This window comes from Oncorhynchus mykiss, chromosome 22 (assembly GCF_013265735.2).
Source record: "Oncorhynchus mykiss isolate Arlee chromosome 22, USDA_OmykA_1.1, whole genome shotgun sequence".
Classification (NCBI taxonomy): Eukaryota; Metazoa; Chordata; class Actinopteri; order Salmoniformes; family Salmonidae; genus Oncorhynchus; species Oncorhynchus mykiss.
The window spans coordinates 32,671,919-32,691,477 of record NC_048586.1 but is presented as its reverse complement, the minus strand read 5'-3'; the positions used below and the strand labels follow the sequence as shown (position 1 = coordinate 32,691,477).

Below are 19,559 nucleotides of genomic sequence, written 5' to 3'. Positions count from 1 at the left end.
AATTAATTGAACCAAGAAAACAAAAACAATCTTTACTATTAGATTTTATGATTGTAAAAATGAATTGACTTACCTTCAATGCTAATGGTTGCCATGGTCTTGTCCGTATCACAATCACATAGGTATTGTCCCTTGTCTTTTCCTTCCACTTTCTTGATAGACAACGTTCTTTTGTTGCCCTCAGCCCTTATGGTTACCATCTTAGAGGCCTTAATTTCAGTCTCATTATGGTACCACCTCACAGGGACATCTTTGCTGAGTTCACAGTCCAGAGTGACCTCGTCCTTCTCGACTGCGGTGTAATCCTGCAACTTCACTGTGAAGTATGCGTCACCCTCTGGAACAGGAAAATGTTTTATCAATTACTGTAGATCAAATAACAATAACACTCTCGAATGATGCCTTCTCTCCATGTTGCATAGCATAGAAGAACAATGTAGAAAACAAGAGATGAACAAAGAGCCATAAAGAGGACAAAGAGAATGAAAGAAAGAGGTACAGAGTAGGGGTTACCTAGCACCGTCAAGTTTGCCGTTGAGGGAATTCCTTTAGCCTCTGCCTTAATCTGGCAGGTATCATCTAGAGTCAACTCCTTGATTTCTAAGGTGTGTTTCTTTCCTTCAAAATGGATGAGCACGGTCCTGCTCACATGGAGTTTGATTTCATTTTTGTACCATGTCAGGGGTACATTCTCATGAGAGAGCTCAACCTCAAACCGAGCTGTTTGACCTTCCTTGGCAGTTTGGTCCTTTAGTGGTGTTATGAATTTGAGCCTCATACCTACAATATATTAGTTGAGTGCATAACAGTGTTACTGTCTTTGCCCAATAAACAGTCTTGTTGCCCAGTAAGATAATGAATCAATAAAGAATTAAGATGACAACATACTAAAAGCAGCTCATATCTAACACAAAGCCAGATCAAAGATTCAGCGCCATGTAAAACAGAAGAGTTAACTGAGAATCGTTTCAGCCAGTACTTACCCTCCACAGTCAACTGGGCTGTTGACTTTTTGCCCAAGACTTCAATAGTGTATTGTCCCTCATCATCAAATTCACTGTTGTTTATGACCAATATATGTTTCTTTCCATCATCAATAATGTCATATTTATCGCCTGTCGACAGGATGTCTGACCCCTTTAACCACATGACTTTAGGCACATCCTTTGTGATAGTACACTCAAACATAGCCTGTTTCTTTTCAGGTACAGACACGTCCTTCAAGGGGACTGTGAAGTCCATTTCCAGTTCTGTGAGGTATGAATAATGATTAAGTATGAATGACGCATTATCGATCTTCCTTTGGATCACAGAGACTTTACAAACACATACAGCATATGACAGTATATATTGTTAATTTTTGACACTTTCTTACCTGTGACTGTGAGCACCCCACTCGTGATAGCGTTCAGAGCTTGATAAGACACTTCGCCACACTGGTCAAGCTGAGCATTTTTCAGAGTGAGGAAACGTTTCTGGCCCTCAGATTTGATTTCAACCGTCTAAAAAAGTAAATAGAATTTGAACAAAAGTGTAAATACATCAACATTTAAACAACATGTACGGTACATATTTCCAATCATTGTGGTTAGAATCCAGAAATATATTAAAGTCAAATTATATGTCTTACCGGTGATCTTTGCAGGACTTGCCCTTTAAGTTTCCATTCTCCAGCCACATCCTCTTCAGATATTTCAGTTTCAAACGTAACCTCCTCTTTCTCAACAACCTCCATACTGGAGATAGGCTTCAAGATCTGAGCTTCACGTTCTGTAAAAGTATCAAAACTATTTTAAAGGATTCACTTCATGTTTATTTGATTTAAAACCTTATTTTACCAGGTAAGTTGACTGAGAACACATTCTCATTTACAGCAACGACCTGGGGTATAATTACAGGGGAGATGAATGAGCCAATTGTAAACGGGATGATCAGGTGACCGAGATGGTATGAGTGACATATTGGGAATTTAGCCAGGACATTGGGGTTAACACCCCTAGTCTTACGATAAGTGCCATGGGATCTTTAGTGACCACAGAGAGTTAGGACACCTGTTTAACATCCCATCCAAAAGACAGCACCCTACACAGGGCAATTTCCCCAATCACTGCCCTGGGGGATTTATTAGTATTTATTTTTTTTACACCAGAGGAAAGGGTGCCCTCCAACACCACTTCCAGCAGCATCTGGTTTCCCATCCAGGACCAACCCTACTTAGCTTCAGAAGCAAACCAGCAGTGGGATGCAGGGTGGTATGCTGCTGGCAAATGCTATCATGTAGATAGCGTTAGTGGACAACATAACATGCAATTGCAGACCGTAACATAACATACAAGTAATATAACATAGAATGTGCAACCAACCTCCAAGAGTCAGGTTAGCTGTGTATCTGCGGCCTTCAACCTCCATGGCATATTGCCCAATATCATCAGGTGATACTTTCTTAACTATGAGAGTCAGTTGTTTTCCTTCTTTCTTGACCTCAGTCTTGTCAGTAGGATCATTAGGAATCTCCTTGTCGCCATGGAACCACTTCCAGTTGGGGGTTTCTTTGAAGAGCTCACATTTGAAAGTGGCAGTGGCCTTGGGTTTCACATGCTGATCTCTCAATGGTTTCTGCAACCAGTCTCTGATAATTTCTGTAAAATAAAATAAAAATGAATATTGAAAAAATGGCTCCTTTTCATGTAGCCAAGACACAACAAACATGAGAAGACAGGCACAGGACTACAATCCACATATAAAAACAAAGCAGGGAAAGTCAAAGACCAACTAGAGACGATCCACAGGAACTGAGTAAAATGGGGGTCTCCTGGCAAGAGGCAAAAGCCCTCACACAGAAAAGAGTGAGGTGGTTTTTCTATTATGTTGCATTACAACCTGTAATTTAAAGAGATTTTTATTTGGATTTCATGTAATGGACATACACAAAATAGTCCAAATTGGTGAAGTGAAATGGAAAAAAAGTACTTTTTTCAAAAAATTCAAAAAAAAAAAAAACGGAAAAGTGGTCCGTGCATATGTATTCACCCCCTTTGCTATGAAGCCCCTAAATAAGATCTGGTGCAACACATTACCTTTAGAAGTCACATAATTACTTAGATTGCACACAGGTGGACTTTATTTAAGTGTCATATGATCTGTCACATGATCTCAGTGTATATATACACATGTATATAAAAGGCCCCAGAGTCTGCAACACCACTAAGCATGGGGCATCACCAAGCAAGTGGCACCATGAAGACCAAGGAGCTCTCCAAACAGGTCAGACACAAAGTTGTGGAGAAGTACAGATCAGGGTCGGGTTAAAACAAAAATCTGAAACTTTGAACATCCCACGGAGTACCATTAAATCCATTATTAAAAAATGGAAAGAATATGGCACCACAACAAACCTGCCAGAGAGGTTCGCCCACCGGAACTCACGGACCAGGCAAGGAGGGCATTAATCAGAGAGGCAACATTGAGACCAAAGACAACCCCGAAGGAGCTGCAAAGCTCTGCAGCGGAGATTGGAGTATCTGTCCATAGAACCACTTTAAGCCGTACACTCCACAGAACTGGGCTTTGCGGAAGAGTGTCCAGAAAAAAAGCCATTGCTTAAAGAAAAACATAAGCAAACATGTTTGGTGTTCACCAAAAGGCATGTGGGAGATTCCCCAAACATATGGAAGGTGGCACTGGTCAGATGAAAATGTAGCTTTTTGGCCATCAAGGAAAATGTCTGGCGCAAACCCAACACCACTCATCACCCCAAGAACATCCCCAACACCACACCATCATGCTGTGGGGACGTTTTTCATCCTCAGGGACTGGGAAACTGGTCAATTGAAGGAATGATGGATGGCACCTTCTAGCAGGACAATAACCCTAAGAATACTGCTAAAGCAACACTCGAGTGGTTTAAGGGGAAACATTTAAATGTCTTGGAATGGCCTAGTCAAGGCCCAGACCTCAATCCAGTTGAGAATCTGTGGTATGACTTAAAAAATGCTGTACACCAGCGGAACCCATCCAACTTGAAGGAACTGGAGCAGTTTTGCCATGAAGAATGGGCAAAAATCCCAGTGGTTAGATGTGCCACGCTTATAGAGACATACCCCAAGAGACTTGCAGCTGTAATTGCTGCAAAAGGTGGCTCAACAAAGCATTGACTTTGGGGGAGGGTGAATAGTAATGCACACTCAAGTTCTTTTTTTGTCTTATTTCTTGTTTGTTTCACAATAAAAAATATTTTGCATCCTCAAAGTGCATGTTGTGTAAATTAAATGATACAAACCCCCCAAAAATCTATTTTAATTCCAGGTTGTAAGGCAACAAAATAGGAAAAATGCCAAGGGGGTGAATACTTTCGCAAGCCACTGTATGCTTCCAAAGGGGAGTGAAGTATGTCAAGCTATGTAGCAATTACACAATGTTTTTCCCGTGCTTATGAATAGGCTAGTAATGCATTATTTAGATTGGCTAAATTAATTGCTCCTAAAAATGATTAGTGCATTTGTTTAGTTACAAATATAGATATTCTCCTGTACATACCAATGATTTTGACATCTGTTTTAGTCCTGATGTCATCACACTCGCAAGCGTAAATGCCAGCGTCGTCATCTCCTGTGTCCTGGATTGTAATGGCATGCTGCATTCCAATGACATTGATAGCCACTTTTCCAGGGATGTTTTTAAGAGGGACACCACTCTTCTTCCAGACCACATCTCTCTCTTTGTTCAACTCACAGGTCAGGTACATAGGCTGACTCTTGAGGACCGACATACCATCCTCTTCCAGAGTCTTTACCCACTTCACTGGCAATTCTAGGGGGAAAGAAAGTCATATTCCAAAGCATACATCAAATATGACTTATCTTTAAGTAATCAGAGAGGTTGAAAAGAAGTAAAGAAGTTTGTTACACAGAACAAATATGTATGGACTTAGAATGAGTACCTTCTACTATTAGTTTGGCGGTTGTTGTCTTTTCCTTGTTGCCCAGCTTGGCAACACAAGTATATTCTCCAGTGTCAGAAACTTGCACATCAATGATGAGCAGTTTGCGATCTTTGCCATCCGAGTAGTACTTGTGTTTTGGGCTCTCTCTTATGTTGGCGTCATCTTTCATCCATGTAGTAATTGCAGTAGAAGGCGAAACCTCGCACTCAAACGTTGCAGAAGCACCGACTGATTCAGCCTCCTGTAACACTATGTCTTTGAGTGGTCTCGTAAACTTCAGTGGAACTGCTTTGAGCTGGAATCCAAAAGGATTAGCATCTGGGGGTTTGTCTCCTCCAGCACCGGGCTTCAGTCCTCTACCCCGACCACCACCAGGTGAGGGGGTTTGCTTAGCTGAAATTGGAAAAATGTAAATGCATGATAAGTTCAACTACACTACCTTTGCTAAGACGTTTTTTTAAATTTCATTTTTAAGAACTGTATTTTTTAAGTACATGATGTCAACATAAAACCTCAGAGAGAAACCTCTCTTGGACATGTCGCCAAGGGCAACAAACAAGTGGCATTACCGTATTTCCCAAAGAGGATGAAGAGTATTAAGCAAGTTAACAACACAATAAAACGCTACTATACGGACTATAAGGAAGTAATATACAGACTCAAACATTCAAACACATTTAACATTTAAACAAAATACACAGTTTTCATAGTAAATAAGACAAGATAGGTATGATTACAAACACCTATAAGGGAAAACCCATATAAGGATATAGGTTAAAGTCCTGATATTTCTGAGCACTTTAAGTTTCTATATCTTTATCACACCCATATTACCAACATGCATGTTTTTGTTTATTCTCACCTTGAATGCCTCTACCTCTACCTCTACCGGCAGCATCCTCTTTTGGTTTCCCATCTGAGTAAAGACAATTGTATGACTTTCTCATTAAGAAATAAAATATATGACTACAACTGGCAAAATGGTTGGACATTACACAGAAAACTGTGAAAGATGGGAAAGATGAATGGATACAAAATGAAGCACCAAGGGCAAGATTATTGGACATGAGAAGATGGCATGGACATAGAGAATTGAAAAAATGCCAGAAATTGACATGGAGAGCTTGAACACGCTGTAATGGATGTGTACAAGACAATGGAGACAAATATTAGTACAGCTAGACAGTGGACAAAAATGACTGACGTTGATACTTGGACTGCACAAAATGTAGACATTAAGATGAGAAGATGAAAACATTAAGATGGACATGGTTGGAAAACACAGTGTGGACATGGACATGGTTGGTCTACATAGAATGAGGACAAGACGTGAGACAAAAAAGATGGACATGGATGGAGGTAATGAAAGATGGATGTCTAGCTCGACGATAACTGGACAGATAGATTAATGGATGAATGGAGAATGGATCAGGTGAGACACTTCCTGAGCCACCAGTGGTAAGTTTCAGCAGCCATAATCTCACCTCTGCTGGCACCTGGCATTCCAGGGGTCTCACGTGCATCACCTTCCAAAGGTTCCTCTCCCCAGTCTTCTGTGGACCCAGAACTATCTCGAGGGACAAGTTCCCATCCCCAACCTTCATTGTCAGATTCCAGCTCCTTCTCTGGCTCCTCCTCAAAGACTTCCTCCTCCAACTGAGTTGAAATCTTTCGTAACTGTACAGGGGACAGTTCCTTCATTGCTGGCACCTTCTCTTTAACAGTTTTATGTGGTGCTTCCTCTTCTGGTGATATTTTCTTTGGAACCTTTTTTAGGGTAACACCTTCAAATGAATCTTTAGGTGAAACCTGTCTAGGCAGCTTTTTGGTGCGTTCTGCACTGGGCTTCCTCTCCATAATAATCTTTTCAATTTCTTTTGGCTTTGGTTTTTCAGCCTTAGGCGAAGGAGTCTTTTTCAGTTCCACCTTTTTCTTAAGTGTCTCTTCATGCTTTAAGGGTTTGTCTTTTTCTTTTTCCTCTGGTTCTTTAGGCACAAGCTCCACCTTTTTTAACTGTGTTGGTTTTTCCTCTTGAGGACTCTTTTCAATTTTCTTTACAGGTACTGGTTTTGGAGGACTTGGCTTTTGATGAAGAGGTTTTTCAGCCTCTTTCTTCTTCTCAGGCTCCTTCTCAGGCTTCACAGCTTCAGCTTTTGGTGACTTAGAAAATGGCTTCAATTTAACTTCTTCCTTCTCTTGCTCCTGCGAAGGAATTGTCTTCACCTTTGTCAGTGGTTTGTCAAACTCTTCGACGTGTTCATCTTCAGGAGCTTTGGCCACTGGTTTAAATTTGGCTGCCTGTGGCTCTTTCGTATCCTTTGAGATGGTTTCAGATTTCTTCATAGGAGCAGAAACAGATTCTTTATCTGCTTCATCTCTTTGTGGTCTCTCACTTCTATCATAAGCAGCTCTGGATTCAGTGTCTTTTTTGTCTTTCTCTGGCTCAACAGTTCCCGGTTTAGCAGGTTTTTCAAATGGTTTAAGCTTGACAGTTTCTTGCTCTTTCTCGTCTGATGGCAATTTCGATACCCTCTTCAGAGATAAACTAGGTTGGCCAGGTGATTCTTCTTTCAGCAACTTTGGTGTTTTCTTCAAACCCATTTTCTCCTCTACTTGGACATCTTTCAGAGCCTTTTGGGATTTTTTCAGGTGAACCAAAGATTCCTCAGTAGAATCTTTTGATGCAACTTCTTTAGGTTTGTGAAACTCCACCTGTTCAATTGGCTTCTTAACGTATACTGAGGTTCTCTCAGCTATTTCTGTTGTTTCAAACATATACTCCTCTCTCTCGTAACTTTCAACAACTATGGTCCTTGAGGCTTCATGGGTCGGAACCTCCGGTTCAACTGTCTCTTCTTCTGAGGGTATCTGTGGCACCCTTTTCAGCTTAATGATATCCTGCTCTTCCTCAGTGTCCTTTGAAATTCTGGTCACTTTCTTCAAAGTTGGCATTTCAAGTTTTTCTTCCTTCAGAACAGGAATTCTACCCTTTTTCTTAATAATCGTTGGCACCGCAGTTGTTTTTGCTGAAGTAGTAAGATTTTGTTTAAGACAGAGAGCAACGACCAACAATTATTCATTTGCATCACAAAACAACAAACAAGGACTCCAATATTAAACATTTTACAGCAATACTGTACACTCCACATTCACTCGGCAACAAAAGATTTAGGACAGTTCACGGGACATATTTTCAAACAGACAAGTTAAACAGACATTTTCCCAAGTAAAGTAAACTGGTATCTATCATGTATTTAAATGAGTAATTCGTTGATCAAATGATAAAGCTATCTTTTAATGTTTGATCTCTTAATCTGTTTACTATCTATGTTTTGCATTACTAGGTTAATAATAATGCTTTGATATATTGTTATTGTGTTCTACCCTTTGATATATTGTTATTGTGTTCTACCCTTTGATATATTGTTATTGTGTTCTACCCTTTGATATATTGTTATTGTGTTCTACCCTTTGATATATTGTTATTGTGTTCTACCCTTTGATATATTGTTATTGTGTTCTACCCTTTGATATATTGTTATTGTGTTCTACCCTTTGATATATTGTTGCAATCTTACCTTTGCCAGCTCCCCCGGGTGCTGTTACAGGGCCCTTATCTGTAGGAATGTAGGAATGTAAGATTCCAGTTAAGGTATAGGATGAAAATATATTGTAAGGGATTCGGGAAAGCACCCATACGTTTGTGGCTAATCACTAGGATAGAATGTGATAAACTGTCTTATAAGAGGGGAAAATGTACTTCGACACACAGTATAGCTGTATACAATTAACACTGTACATTACACACTCAACATATACACTATACATACATTGGACGTTACCCATGTCATAAAGATTATACACATCTCTTACAGCCATATACATCAAACATGTACTATGTACATATATACACTACAAGAAGCAGGGGTATCAATATTTGGGTTAGAGGAAGAAGTGTGTCATGCAATATGTTGACTTTTGATGGTTTGAGCAATGTATTCCTTTTCACATTGGTGAAGACTTTTTGAAATGTAATGGCTCTGTAGCAGGTGTGTAAGTACAGGCAGTTGCATGCGACTTACCCCTATTGCCAATATTTTCTGAGAAAAGAGTACTGCATGTACTTACTAGCCTGTACAGGGTAACTACTGTTAGTTATTACACTAGTAGAGTGTAGAAGTGTCTTTATTCTAAGCAAGCAGTATCAAGCATGCACATTTTGTTAGAAGTACACACTTCAAGTGAGTAGGTATCACGAGATAAAGACAAACAGATAAACCTCTAACAAGGTTTAAAAGTATGCTGTAGAGTAGACAGACAAACGAAGCAACATAAAATTTGGTTTCTAAGTGCCAGTGTAAAATGCAAGTATACATGTTGTATACATACAGGTGTGTTCACTCATACTACTTAAGTGCAGCATGCGTGAGGCTCACATGCTCTTAGGAACCTGTCAATAAGAGCAAACAGACATTTGAAGAACACACCATGAATGACAGAAACAAAAAAGACTACCTTCAGGGGGGGAAGCACTAGGTGAAACAGGTGAAGGCGTTTTCATCGGTGGAGAGGATCTCTTTTCAGCTGGTGACATTTTAAATACAAATATGCCAAAGGTCATAATCAGGACAATCAAGAGGGTTTGAGCTAAAATTTGCTCACCAACTACAAACATGTAATAGAGCAGATAGGCATTAAGAAAAAACTACATTGAAACAAACATCAGAAACACTACCTTCAGTAGGAGACACTGTTTCTACAAGAGGAGCAGGTGAAGGCTTTGGTATCTGAGGTGGTGGGGGGGAGGCTTTCTTCTGCACTGGTTTCACTTTAAATACAAGTATTCTAAGGTCACATTCAAGAACTGACAGCTTGAGCTAAGAGTTGTTAAACAAACACTTAAGAACTGACAGCTTGAGCTAAGAGTTGTTAAACAAACACTTAAGAACTGACAGCTTGAGCTAAGAGTTGTTAAACAAACACTTAAGAACTGACAGCTTGAGCTAAGAGTTGTTAAACAAACACTTAAGAACTGACAGCTTGAGCTAAGAGTTGTTAAACAAACACAAACAGTGACAGAACATAACATGAATGACAAAAACACAAGAGACTACCTTCAGGGGGAGAAGCTTTCTCCACATGGGGGGCATCTGAAGGCTTTGGCTTCGGTGCAGAGATTTTCTTGTCTGGTGTCGCTTTAAATACAAGTACCCCAAGGTCACAATCAAGAACTGACCACTTTGGCCAAAGACTCATTAAAGAAACACTGAAAGAGCAGACTATCATTTGAGGAAAACAACATGCATGACACAAACACACTACCTTCAGGGGATGATACTTTTTCTACATAGGGAGCAGGTGAAGGCTTTGGTGTTGGAGGAGAGATTTTCTTCTCCTCTGGTGGTTCTTTAAATACAAGTACACCAATGTCACATTCAAGAAAAAACTATTGTGGTTTGTTTAAGATTTGTAAACAAACACTGACACAATGAAACAGATTGAAGAAGATTGAGACATGAAACATTAAGGACAACACTTAGGAAAACACAATACAACAAGAAGATGTAAGAGTTTAGTTTAGTTTTTGATGAAGACGTAAGAGTCCCTTTAGTACCTTGTGGACGAGTGGTATCATCTGTAATTGAAACAGGGACCACTTCAGGGGCGACCCTTTGGTCTGGACAAGAAAAAGTATTATGCAATATTTAGACCACACAAAGATTTAGTCATGACAATATACAGTCCAACAAGGAAAGACGTAAGAAGAATACACCAAGACAGACAGACAATATATAAGAATGAGGCCCTCAGATTAAATACCTTTGTGAGGTGTTGGAGGCTGAACTCTCTCTTCTTCTTCTTTTTCCTTTTGTTTGATTGTCTTCTGTGATATTTTAGTTTTATACGGGATGTCATCTTCATTAGGTGAAACAGCTTTCTTAGGTGGAATGACATCTACTTTAGGTGAAACAGCTTTCTTAGGTGGAATGACATCTACTTTAGGTGAAACAGCTTTCTTAGGTGGAATGACATCTACTTTAGGTGAAACAGCTTTCTTATATGCATTGGCTTCTTCCTCAGATAAGACAGCTTTCTTAGAAGGAATGGCTTCTTCCTCAGATAAGACAGCTTTCTTAGAAGGAATGGCTTCTACCTTAGGTGAGACAACTTTCCTTTGAGGAATAACCTTTATACTTAAGATAGCTTCTTTCTTAGTGGTAGGAGTAGCTGATTTCTTTGGTGGAACCACTGTCGCTGGGTCAATGTGTCTAACACTATCTCTTTGGGTTGCATCTTCCTCTTTCTTTGCAACAATGGCTTGAATTGGTTGATCATCTATTTTCTTTATTGGAACTTCTTGCCTTACTATCTCAGTTTGTTGTATATCTTCCTCTTCTAAAGAAATATCATCCCTTACGTTTATCTGAGTCAATTCCTTTTCTCTCTCATATATCATAGCTTTGTCTCCATATGATACCTCTTCTCTGAAACTAACTTCCTCTGCCAGGGAAATTTTCTCAATGAAACCTGTTCTCTGTGAAACTTGCCCTGCTTCAGTCACAAGATCCCTCATCACTGAAACGTCTTGCCTTACTTCAGTTACTGAAGCCTTCTTCACTGCAACTACTTGCCGTGCTTCGGTCACTGAATCTCTCTTCACTGAAACTTCTGGCCTCTTTTCAGCCACTGAATCCACCTTCACTGAAACTTTTTGTGGCACTTCAGTCACAGAATCCCTCTGCACTGGAACTTGTTGCCATGTTTCAGTCACGGAATCCCTCTTAACTGAAACTTCTTGTCTCATTTCAGTTACTGAAGTCTTCTTCACTGAAAGTTCTTGCCACACTTCAGAAGCTGAATCAAGGTTTGGTGAAACTTCTTTCAGCTGTTCAGTTACTGAATCCCTCTTCACTGAAACATCTTTCCTTGCTTCAGTCTCTGTTGTTACAGTTAGCTCAGTTGTTGAAGGAACTGTGATGGCTTTAAAGACAACACAAATTCAAGATTTGCACAAGAAGAGAATATGAATTCAAGATTTGCACCATACAACGGTGACTAAGAAGATGACAGTAAAACACAGAGACACTTTTACATAAAAGGTTGCCTGGAAGATGTGAATGTGTTTGAATAACATTCGGAAAGTATTCAGACCCCTTGACTTTTTCCACATTTTGTTACGTTACAGCCTTATTCTAAAATGGATTGAATATTTTTTCTCTCAAATCAATCTACACACAATACCCCATAATGACAAAGTGAAAACAGGTTTTTTGAATTGTGCTATGACACTGGAAATTGAGCTCAGGTGCATCCTGTTTCCATTGATCATCCTTGAGATGTTTCTACAACTTGATCGGAGTCCACCTGTGGTAAATTCAATTGATTGGAAATTATTTGGAAAGGCACACACCTGTCTATAAAAGGTCCCACAGTTGACAGTGCATGTCAGAGCAAAAACCAAGCAATGAGGTCGAAGGAATTGTCCATAGAACTCAGAGATAGGATTGTGTCGAGGCACAGATCTGGGGAAGGGTACCAAAAAATGTCTGCAGCATTGAAGGTCCCCAAGAACACAGTGGCCTTCATCATTCTTAAATGGAATAAGTTTGGAACCACCAAGACCCTTCCTAGAGCTGGCCGCCCGGCTAAACTGAGCAATCGGAGGGGAAGTGCCTTGGTCAGGGTGGTGACCAAGATCCCAATGGTCACTTTAACAGAGCTCTAGAGTTCCTCTGTGGAGTTGGGAGAACCTTCCAGAAGGACAACCATCTCTGCAGCACTCCACCAATCAGGCTTTTATGAAGCCACTCCTCAGTAAAAGGCACCTAAAGGACTCTCAGACCATGAGAAACAAGATGCTCTGGTCTGATGAAACCAAGGTTGAACTCTTTGGCCTGAATGCCAAGCGTCACGTCTGGAGGAAACCCGGCACCATCTCTACGGTGAAGCATGGTGGTGGCAGCATCATGTCTGGAGGAAACCCGGCACCATCTCTACGGTGAAGCATGGTGGTGGCAGCATCATGTATGGAGGAAACCCGGCACCATCTCTACGGTGAAGCATGGTTGTGGCAGCATCATGTCTGGAGGAAACCCGGCACCATCCCTACGGTGAAGCATGGTGGTGGCGGCATCATGCTGTGGGGATGAACGGCGCAAAGTACAGTGAGATCATTCACGAAAACCTGCTCCAGAGCGCTCAGGACCTCAGACTGGGGTGAAAGTTCATCTTCCAACAGGACAATGACCCTAAGCACACAACCAAGACAATACAGGAGTGGCCATTCAATGTCCTTGAGTGGCCCAGTCAGAAGCCGGAATTGAACCCGATCTAACATCTCTGGAGAGACCTGAAAATATCTGTGCAGCGATGCTCCCCATCCAACCTGACAGAGCTTGAGAGGATCTGCAGAGAATAATGGGAGAAACTCCCCAAATACAGGTGTGCCAAGCCCGTAGCATCATACCCAAGAAGACTCAAGGCTGTAATCGCTGCCAAAGGTACTTCAACAAGTAAAGGGTCTGAATATTTATGTGAATGTTAATTATTATTATTATTTTTTTTTAATTTGCAAAGATTTCTAAACCTGATTTTGCTTTGTCATTATAGGGTATTGTGTGTAGATTGATGAATACAATTTTAGAATAAGCCTGTAGAGTAGCAAAATTTGGAAAAGGTCAAGAGGTCTGAATACTTTCCGAATGCAATATATATCAAAATGTGACTGTAATGACAGCATTTTAGAATGTAGAGTTGTAGAACACATGTAATGCAGTACAATACCTTTTACTTCAGGGGTTTCTTTGGGCTTAGGTGTGACTTCTAATTTTGCTGCTGGAGTAACTTTCTCTGGTTTCTGGGGGACTTCTATTCAAACAAGTTAATAATAAAAGCAATCACTAAAAGGAGCTCAAAGTTACTGAGAATCATGTATGTACCAACGTGTGCTTTAGGAGAAGTCATGGTTTCTAGCATACCTTTTGTGACAGCAACTTCATCCTCCTTTTTAGGTTTAGTTACTGGTGTTCTCACAGGCGGCTCATCCTTCTGTTTAACTTTTTTAAGACACACATGACATTACCAAACAAATCGCAATACAGTACAAGCATGACAGCACAAACACAATATAAACAGAATCTTATGGAATTCATTCTGTTCAAAAGACTACCAAGAGTTTTGAAGATGAAAGAAGAGTTCAAAATGGAAAGGAAACCATTTTTTTAATAACATCAGCATTTTCAATATCCAAAGACGTTGAAATATATACCTTTCTCTGTGTGGATTTCCTTTAGTGCAACTGGCTCTGCCGTGCTAGTTGCTTGCTGTGGCTTTTTAACTGCCTCTTCCTTTGGTGCTGCAACTGGCTCTGATTTGCTCATTGCTGTTTTTTTAGCTGCCTCTGTTGGTGTTGGTGCAGTTGGTGCTGCAACTGGCCTAGGCTTGCTAGTTTCCAGCTTTTTATCGGCATCTGTTGGTGTTGGTGCAGTTGGTGCTGCAACTGGCCTAGGCTTGCTAGTTTCCAGCTTTTTATCGGCATCTGTCTTTGGCCTCTCCGTTGTTTTAACATCCGTGATAACTTAAAAGGACATTCGTCAGTTGTTTTTTGCTACTTACATCATCAATGGATGAAGAAGAGAAACCAGTATGTGCTAATCACACTCTAACGAGTGCTTTGCACATTTACAAAGAGCATGCTAAGTCAAGAAATAACCACAAAAAGACAACAATTTACAGAAAACAAGTTCTGACAAACAAACCTTCAACATACTGGCAAACAACACATTATTTAAATCAAGAAACAATCAGATTTGTGGATTGCATAAGAAGAGTACATATACCCTCAAGGATATATGACTTTCAAGTACCTTTTGTTGGAGTAGTGTCTGTCTTTTTGGGAACATCTTTAGGTTTAGGTGGTGGAATCGCAGATTCTTCTTTCTTTGTGATCTCTGGTACTTTTTTGGGAACAACCTTAGCTGCAGGTGGTTGAGGTGTGGGTTCTTCTTTCTTGAGGATTATTTCTGGCACTTTTTAAGAACATTATGATTAAATGGATGATTCACCCAAATTACAAATTGCCAGCACATATTCTATGGACCTATTGAGTCAGCAATCCAATACTTGGGTTTGTTTAAGCTGTGGCTAAGGAAACCAAACAAATATTGGATTGCTGACTCTACAGATTTGAATATTGCTTGCTAATTATCCATACGATAATTTAAGAATTGTAATTTGGGAGAATTTGGAACAGTAAAAAAACACAGCTAAAGAGGTTAGCATAAATAAGAATGAAGAGATAGCTTTTTCACAACACTTAGAAGACATGTACATACAACACAGCTTAAGATGTATAGTATATTTCAACGAGTTAACATTATTGCTAAACTGGAAGCTTTACCTTTTTTTGAAATTTCCTCTTGTGGAGGTGACTCTGGCTTTCTAATGGGCTCAGCTTTGGGGTATTCCTCAGGAACTTTAAAGAACATTTGTTTTGTTTTAATGCTCAATAATTAATTCAGAGTGAAGCAAACAAAACAAACGAATGCATACATATCTCATTACAAACATCAATAAACACAGGTAGACATAAAGACATTGTGTTTGACTTGGACAAAAATAGTGCATACATGTCATAAAAGGACAAGAGTAGGAAAGAGCAATAAAGACAATATATAACAGTACCTTTGGGGTGAGGAGCTTCTGGTGTCTTTGTGGGAATGGGTTTTGGCTTTGGTTGAGCTTCAACCCTAGCTGCAGGTGCCATTTTTGTCTCAGGGGCCACTTTGGGCTCAGTAGCCATGTGAGGTATGGGTGTAGGCACATCTTTCAGGTAATACAGAAACACTACCATTAGCAAATGTAAAGAATATACTTATAAAAGATGTAAGACTAAGAGAAAGCAAGAATACACACATGACAGTAAACAGTTCAATAAGAAATGATCCAATGCTCTCAAGTGAATTACTTCACAGGCATTGATGAGACTACCAGTGAGTATGTTTCACCACTGTCAAACCACAAACAATGACAAGCCACAGACACATTCAAAAATATGGTATAAAATCACAGAAAAGACACATTGAACACGCACAGAAAATGAGACGAATCAAAAACAGTTTATATAAAGCATTGGCTGACAAAAAAAGGTGTAATACCTTTGCTGGGTTCTGGTCGTGAAATGGGCCGCTTTGGTTCAACATATTCTTCTAAGATAAATGAAAAAGGTTACTAGACTTATCTGATAAAAGTAAACACATTTAAAATGCTAAGAATCAAATCAGCGTGCTATTCGCATTAAGAGATCAACAGACAAAGACACAAAGGACAGACAGAGAAAAGAGCGAGGGACAGATAAAGTAACACAAACACACAACATTACTGTACCTGTAGGAGTGGGACAGGGCTTTTCATGTTCAACCAGTGGAGTGATCTTTTCTTCATGAGGCCTCCTTGCTTCAGGTACTTAAAAACATTGTGACTCTGTTTAAATGTCTCTGTCTGCACATACAGTACGCTGTACATTGTAGATCTTACATCCTACATAACTGATGACATCAAACATACTTGACATAAACCAAAAATTTTTTACACAAATGAACAGTCATAAAGAATGGTTGACAAACAACATAGAATTAAAGAGAAAGGAAAGAATGACCTTAGAAGCAGAGGGTCATGTGAATACCTTTGGTCGGAGCTGGAGCTGATGGCCTTTCCTCAGGTTTCTTGTAAGCTTCAGGAACTTCAAAGATAATTCCTTCATTAGAATACTAACTACTGCACAAATACTACTGCCATATGCGCCAGTAGACACAAAGGGGATAAGTTAGTAAGTAGGCTAATACTATTACAAAAACTCTACTGCCTTACATGCCAATAGACAAAAACACAGTAACTTAGTAAGTAGGCTAATACTACTGCAAAGCTTTGTCTGCAGTAATTTGGTGTTGCATTAATACTGTGTTAATGAAGCACTTTACGTTTAAATTGATGTTTACACAAATAGATATTGCCGCACATTGGCAGACTCACAGACGACAGCAGGTATGTACAGTAGTTGGACAGACAAAAGAGTTTGGTTGGACAACATGTAGACCCAATGGCCATTTTTCAAGAGAAGTTACAAAGTAACATTGAGTTTGGCATGTTTACAAGTTTAATTCACAGCCATAAGCGTACAGTCATAAGCTGTCTTATGTGTCAATACCTTTAGGTACTCCTTCTCTTGTTCCCACTTGAGTTTTGGAAACACTTTCATCAACGGGTATCCTTTCTCCTGATGAAAAACAAGGAACAAACTTGTTTTAAGGGCATTTAAAGAAGTTAAAATTAACAAATGTAGGACTGACATAACATATCCTAAAAAAAATAATCATCAAATAGGATAGAAGAAACAACAATGTCATACAACATTTAAATAGATGTAATGGTGATATTAGGGATTAATCAATGATCCTGTATTTACAGTACAACAACTGAAGAAACACAAAAAGAGGGATAAAATGAAAGTGTTAGTACAAGAAAACTAGGGAACATTGACATGACATACATAAAGTACACACACGCACACACACACACACACACACACACAACCTTTGAACCTATTACAGTTGACAAACAAGAGAGATTTCTTGCCATATGCAGATATTTAGTAATTATTGTTATTTTATCGACTGATACATGTTATCTCCAGAATACTATTATTATACCTGTGTATGAAGAGAACTGAAGTTCTATCTTTTCTTCTTGCATTTCCCAACTCTCTTGCATTTCTCGCTCAAATTCTAGTTAGTATATCAAATGATAATAATCAATTGCAATAATACATTGTTGGAATGAGAGAATAAACACAGCATCTTACTAGTGACACTAAAAACAATTAAACTACAATGAATAAACAAAAACAATTAAATTAAGAATGAATGATAAGGAAGTGATGATGGATTGTTAGATTTTTTGTGATGAGTTTAAGTGCCCAAACAACAAGCCCAACTAAAGGATGATAAGTATTTAATATTAGGGATGAGGTATTGATGAGGGATGAGGTCTTGATGAGTGATGAGGTATTTATTAGGGATGAAGGATTTAAGTAAGTATTAGAAGTCGCATGTGGGATTAAGATAAATCACAAGGTATTGTACCTCTCATTTCTGTCCTCTCTTCATAATAGTATTCAGCTGATTCTTCTTTGGGTTAAAAACGGAAGAAATTCTTAATTGTACCATAAAAGATTCCAGTTTTAGTTTATGTAAATTTTCAACTTAACAATTAACATGTGCCAATCTTACCTTTGTATGCTTGTATTGATGAATCTGGGACATCTAAGGGTGTTGTAATAAATAAGTATACATATAATCTGACAATATACACATGGTTAATGTTTACAGAATATTAGATTGGGGTGGTTATTTGCTATGGCAGTAAAACCTCACATATCCAACAAAGCCTGTCCAATAATATACCTTACATTTCATGTTGATATTCATGTCATAAAGACAGAAAATTACTAAATATTTTGTCACAGTGATTATTTTCAGTTATTTTCTATTGCAATGACCAACCTATAAACTCTGGTTCAAACAAGGTTGACGTGCGGTTTTACTGTACTTTAAAAGGTCTTTGGGAATTTTAGAAATTTGGTCCTACATCTGTTAATTTGGCATTTGGTTAATTTGAAAATAATACTCACCAAAAGGAACCCTTCCTAATTCAATTTCTGTGAAAGGAGGAAGTAAAGGTATTATAACACGAGAATAATAATTGATGTATATAAATGCCTATAGGCATATCTAGCTAGTAAATGTACAGACCTTTGCCTGAAAGGTAAAGTTCAGCTGTGCTTTTAGCTTCACCGTTGGGTTCCAACCGCGCAATCACCGAGTAAACGCCTACAGGATTCGTAATGAAGATGGCTGAGTTTCTCATGATTATATTTTTATTTGTACGACTATAAAGTACATTTGCTTGACTAAAATCTACACACCTTCATCATCAGAGGTTATATTGCGGATGGTCATAAAGTGTCGTCGGCCTTCACTTCTGAAGTTATACTTTGGGCTCTCTTTAAGTCCCCAAGTGTCTTTGTACCATGTAACGATAGCATTGTCGAAGGACAACTCGCATTCGAAGGTAGCAGATTGGTTCTCATTCACTTCAATGCTCCGGATGCGTTTGGTGAAGTGAATTATGCCAGCTAAAAGCAGATCATGGGAATCACTCTTAGCGTTGGCAGTTTGGTTTTGTTTAAAACCATGAGTAACATTTTTTATCTTAAGTGTTACATCCTTTCTTAAAATCATTTATTACAAATATAATTGTGATTCTTAAGTTGGATCTTAAATATCGAAGTGAATCTATGTTAAATGCAGTAAAACATAAAGAAGTCAAACATAAAGAACAAGAACAATCTAACAAACAAAGACATGTACAATACGAGCAGCAAAGAGGTTAGTAAGTGATATCCTGGAGGCAAACTAAATGATATCCTAAATCCAAACTATTTGTTCAAACTATGGTCCCTTACCTTGTTGATCTCCATCTGTAAATTAGTATGGGAATAAGAAATAGATCAATTCCCAGTATAAACAATTCCGTACATCTCTTTCATGAGGACTCAAAA

The 19,559-nt window shown here is 39.0% G+C and overlaps 1 protein-coding gene across 5 annotated transcripts in view; it reads right to left on the bottom strand.

Moving 5' to 3' along the window:
* The window catches only part of ttn.1 (titin, tandem duplicate 1), a 186,535-nt gene that overhangs the window by 118,044 nt on the left and 48,932 nt on the right, over positions 1-19,559 (bottom strand). For 4 of the 5 annotated variants that reach the window (XM_036959129.1, XM_036959130.1, XM_036959131.1 and 1 more), the window contains 34 exons: positions 19,464-19,478; positions 18,924-19,133; positions 18,751-18,828; positions 18,630-18,656; positions 18,229-18,261; positions 18,082-18,126; positions 17,650-17,724; positions 17,148-17,216; positions 16,626-16,682; positions 16,328-16,405; positions 16,099-16,149; positions 15,626-15,766; positions 15,342-15,416; positions 14,809-14,970; positions 14,211-14,519; positions 13,921-13,998; positions 13,727-13,810; positions 10,763-11,923; positions 10,557-10,619; positions 10,265-10,348; positions 10,057-10,137; positions 9,678-9,770; positions 9,458-9,526; positions 8,521-8,559; positions 6,427-7,968; positions 5,805-5,858; positions 4,940-5,335; positions 4,537-4,809; positions 2,364-2,639; positions 1,631-1,770; positions 1,376-1,502; positions 984-1,250; positions 514-780; positions 74-337 (listed from right to left, as the gene is read on the bottom strand). In XM_036959129.1, the coding sequence (XP_036815024.1) occupies positions 74-337; positions 514-780; positions 984-1,250; positions 1,376-1,502; positions 1,631-1,770; positions 2,364-2,639; positions 4,537-4,809; positions 4,940-5,335; positions 5,805-5,858; positions 6,427-7,968; positions 8,521-8,559; positions 9,458-9,526; positions 9,678-9,770; positions 10,057-10,137; positions 10,265-10,348; positions 10,557-10,619; positions 10,763-11,923; positions 13,727-13,810; positions 13,921-13,998; positions 14,211-14,519; positions 14,809-14,970; positions 15,342-15,416; positions 15,626-15,766; positions 16,099-16,149; positions 16,328-16,405; positions 16,626-16,682; positions 17,148-17,216; positions 17,650-17,724; positions 18,082-18,126; positions 18,229-18,261; positions 18,630-18,656; positions 18,751-18,828; positions 18,924-19,133; positions 19,464-19,478 (6,783 nt within the window). The remainder of the gene's footprint in view (positions 1-73; positions 338-513; positions 781-983; positions 1,251-1,375; positions 1,503-1,630; positions 1,771-2,363; positions 2,640-4,536; positions 4,810-4,939; positions 5,336-5,804; positions 5,859-6,426; positions 7,969-8,520; positions 8,560-9,457; positions 9,527-9,677; positions 9,771-10,056; positions 10,138-10,264; positions 10,349-10,556; positions 10,620-10,762; positions 11,924-13,726; positions 13,811-13,920; positions 13,999-14,210; positions 14,520-14,808; positions 14,971-15,341; positions 15,417-15,625; positions 15,767-16,098; positions 16,150-16,327; positions 16,406-16,625; positions 16,683-17,147; positions 17,217-17,649; positions 17,725-18,081; positions 18,127-18,228; positions 18,262-18,629; positions 18,657-18,750; positions 18,829-18,923; positions 19,134-19,463; positions 19,479-19,559) is intronic. The other variant, XM_036959132.1, reaches the window with a different exon arrangement.